General features: G+C 38.7%; 1 protein-coding gene across 1 annotated transcript; it reads left to right on the plus strand.

Moving 5' to 3' along the window:
• The first annotated feature begins 2,281 nt into the window (after positions 1-2,281).
• Positions 2,282-2,766, plus strand: LOC105153642 (broad-complex core protein-like). Its single transcript, XM_011068609.2, has one exon. It carries the CDS (start codon positions 2,282-2,284, stop codon positions 2,624-2,626), a length of 345 nt encoding a protein of 114 aa, XP_011066911.2. The 3' UTR covers positions 2,627-2,766.
• Positions 2,767-3,110: the final 344 nt, after the last annotated feature.

Consider the following 3,110-nt stretch of genomic DNA (forward strand, 5'->3'; position numbering starts at 1 on the left):
TCGTCTTTTAGTAATTTGCATGTTATTAATAATTTTGTGAAATCTTGTTATCTTCTTGAAATATAATAACATGTTAGTTAGTTTTCTGATGCTCAGGAGAGTCATATGAACAGACAGATGGACACGGTGAATTTAAAAACTTTTGGGTGCTAACACATTAAGAACGATTTATCATCTTCGATTTATCATCTTCGATAAGAACCTACGAAGACCCTTATTGATCTATGTCTTTCTTATTCTTTTCTGTTTGTGTGACATCCACCATACTTTTCTGTTTCGTGCCTCCTCACAATCTCTTCTCTTTCACTATCGTCTTGCTCATCCATCTATTTGATTCGTTGCTTGCTTGTTTGCATGTCCATCTGATTGACCGCCTGCTTGCTTGTAGCTTTGGCTACGCATTTGTCTTGATTCGTATTTCTTGATTATTTTTCTATGTTTATACTATTGAATCTTTGCGTCTCATCGGAAGAGTATTACCGATATAGCGATACGGTGAGAAAGATATGATGAGAATTGCAAAAAGCGATCGACAATTTGATGCAACTTTGCCACGATTGGCAAAAATTGTACGTTTCGCGAGAATGTATAAAATTTAATCGTGCATTTGTCAATGGCAAATTGTTATTGCGCTAATAATACGAACATAATCTTCAAGTTTATTTAATACTTGTATTGTTTTAGTTTTTTTGTTTTTACGTTTATTGAATTAATTTTTTTTTTTTTATTATTAGCATTTTATTTTTGCTTTTCTGTTGTCATCTTTTATGGATTCGGAAACCGATACGAAATCACCCCTTTTTAGATGAACGTTGAGTATAACCAACATTATTGTAAGGTTTCTTAACACAGAATAAATTTGTTGAATTAAACGCAACGTAAATATTATACTTGTGCGATCGCGAAATTTCGAGAAATTGCTCGTGTTTCACAATCTTTGACCACATGTCTCTATGGAGATTTATAATTCGTCCGATTAATAAGATATGACTAACGATTAAAGTAGCGTGTGCTCCATTTCTAGCACGTGCATAATATGTCGTACTACACAACTCGTAACTTTTTATCAGCGGATTGATTCTAATACGCTAAAGCATACTAATCGCTAGCTCGATGCACGCGGTATAATGCACAGACACAGAGCCTTTTCTTTGTCCCTTCTCTCATTTCCTCTTCCTCGATCGGAATCTTTTGGCGTCTCGTGTCCCGTTCCAGATACTCTATAAAACTCGTAAGAGTAGAAAAGGAATGATTACTATCTAACAAATTTATCTTTCTAATTTATCTATACGGAGCTTTGCAATTTGCACACAACTCCGCATTATTCTCAATTCTTTTCTTTTCAAATGCAATCAAACTTTGATAAGTCAGAGTTGGTGATTCCAAGTACAATTTCTTTACACTAATTTACATAATAATGTATCTATATACATGTATGTTTTCTGTGCTACATTATTGTTTAATATACATTGTTTATATTATAAAAAAGATTCGTACACTTATAAAGTTAAGTACGATATATAAATAAATTATAATAAAATAATCGAAGAAGTGAAGATTATTTGGTCTTATTTGATCAAAGCTTATATAGCATAAGTCTAATAATATTTTGGCATAAACTGGAAACTGTAAAATTCACGCAAATATTATTAGACATCAAGATCCGTTTTGACTGAATATAAGGCCTTTGCTTCTTCGTTTATTTGTGTTATTTACATATAGATCGATTTTCTACTTATTATCGATGTAAATTAGTTGTGGTGATGGTGATTTAAATCAGATTGATCTTTAAAAATTCTGTTCAGCTTTCCCAGACTTTACTGCTGTTTCCAAATTTATTTAAAAGCAAGATTTTATTATTATTATTATTATTATCGTTTTCAAGACGAAGCTTAGCCTTTGTGAGAGACATGGAAATACTAGCTCTGAGTTTCTAACAATCGATGCATTTTATCGATGTGTCATCTGACCGTCACTGTGATGGTCGATCTTGCAACATCTATAACAAAGCGATTAATAGATGCATCGAAGCCGTTAGAATTTCGACGACGTCGATCTCACGTGTTGTATATACGAGAGAAAAAGTGCATCTTACGTTCTCATCGAAAGTATCTCTCCGAAAGATCTCTATTTCCCGTATTTACATAATCGAGAAATGAACTCTCGTCGAAATTATATCGATTTCTATGTACGTATCAAACCTCCCGGGCGGTGGTGATGATCTTCCCTCTGAAGAGCGGTCTTATACAGATCTGAATGCGTTTCAGGTACGGGCAACGGGATGCATCCGGCACCGACGACGCCTCCCACTGTCATGTACCGAATGCCACCACCCACGGCGGGTGGCATAAACGAGCCTCAGGAATGCCCGTACTGCCGTCGCACGTTTTCATGCTACTACTCCCTCAAACGCCACTTCCAGGACAAACACGAGCAATCGGATACGCTATACGTCTGCGAGTTCTGCAACCGTACGTACCGTACGAAGAACTCGCTGACGACGCACAAGAGCCTGCAGCACCGCGGTACCAGCGGCGTGCTGAGGAGGCTCCTAAAGGCCACGGCCATGAAGAATGTCTTCGGTACCATGCAACATCAAATGCAGATGCAGCAGCAACCGCAATGAAAACGTCGGAAAAACCAAAGTCTCCCTATGCTGGATCGTCCGCGTCGTCATCGTCGTCGTCGTCGTTGTCATCGTCGTCATCGTCGTCGTCGTCGTCGTCGTCGTCGTCGTCGTCGTCGTCGTCGTCATCGTCGTCGTCGTCGTCGTCGTCGTCGTCGTCGTCGTCGTCGTCGTCATCGCGCTGCTAACGTCATCGTTCTTCGCGCGAATCGCTTGATTGATTGACGTCATCAGGCATCACATAACCCGAGAACCAAGGCTAGATTATCGAGAGGATACGGAAGTACTACTTTGCGTACCCCCAGGAGACACTCCCGTATTCAATTTAAGCTACACTCAAAGTCAGTTAGCTCGAACCGTAGTTTATCAATCGCACCTGGCTCTTAGGTCGCGATTTGCACAAAAATCAGTTAGCACAGACCACCACAGATCACACAGATCATTTCTAAGCAATTTTTTGAAATACGTTATTGATAAACCGAAA

Source organism: Acromyrmex echinatior, chromosome 5 (assembly GCF_024713525.1).
Source record: "Acromyrmex echinatior isolate Ae372 chromosome 5, ASM2471352v2, whole genome shotgun sequence".
In the NCBI taxonomy this organism is placed as follows: Eukaryota; Metazoa; Arthropoda; class Insecta; order Hymenoptera; family Formicidae; genus Acromyrmex; species Acromyrmex echinatior.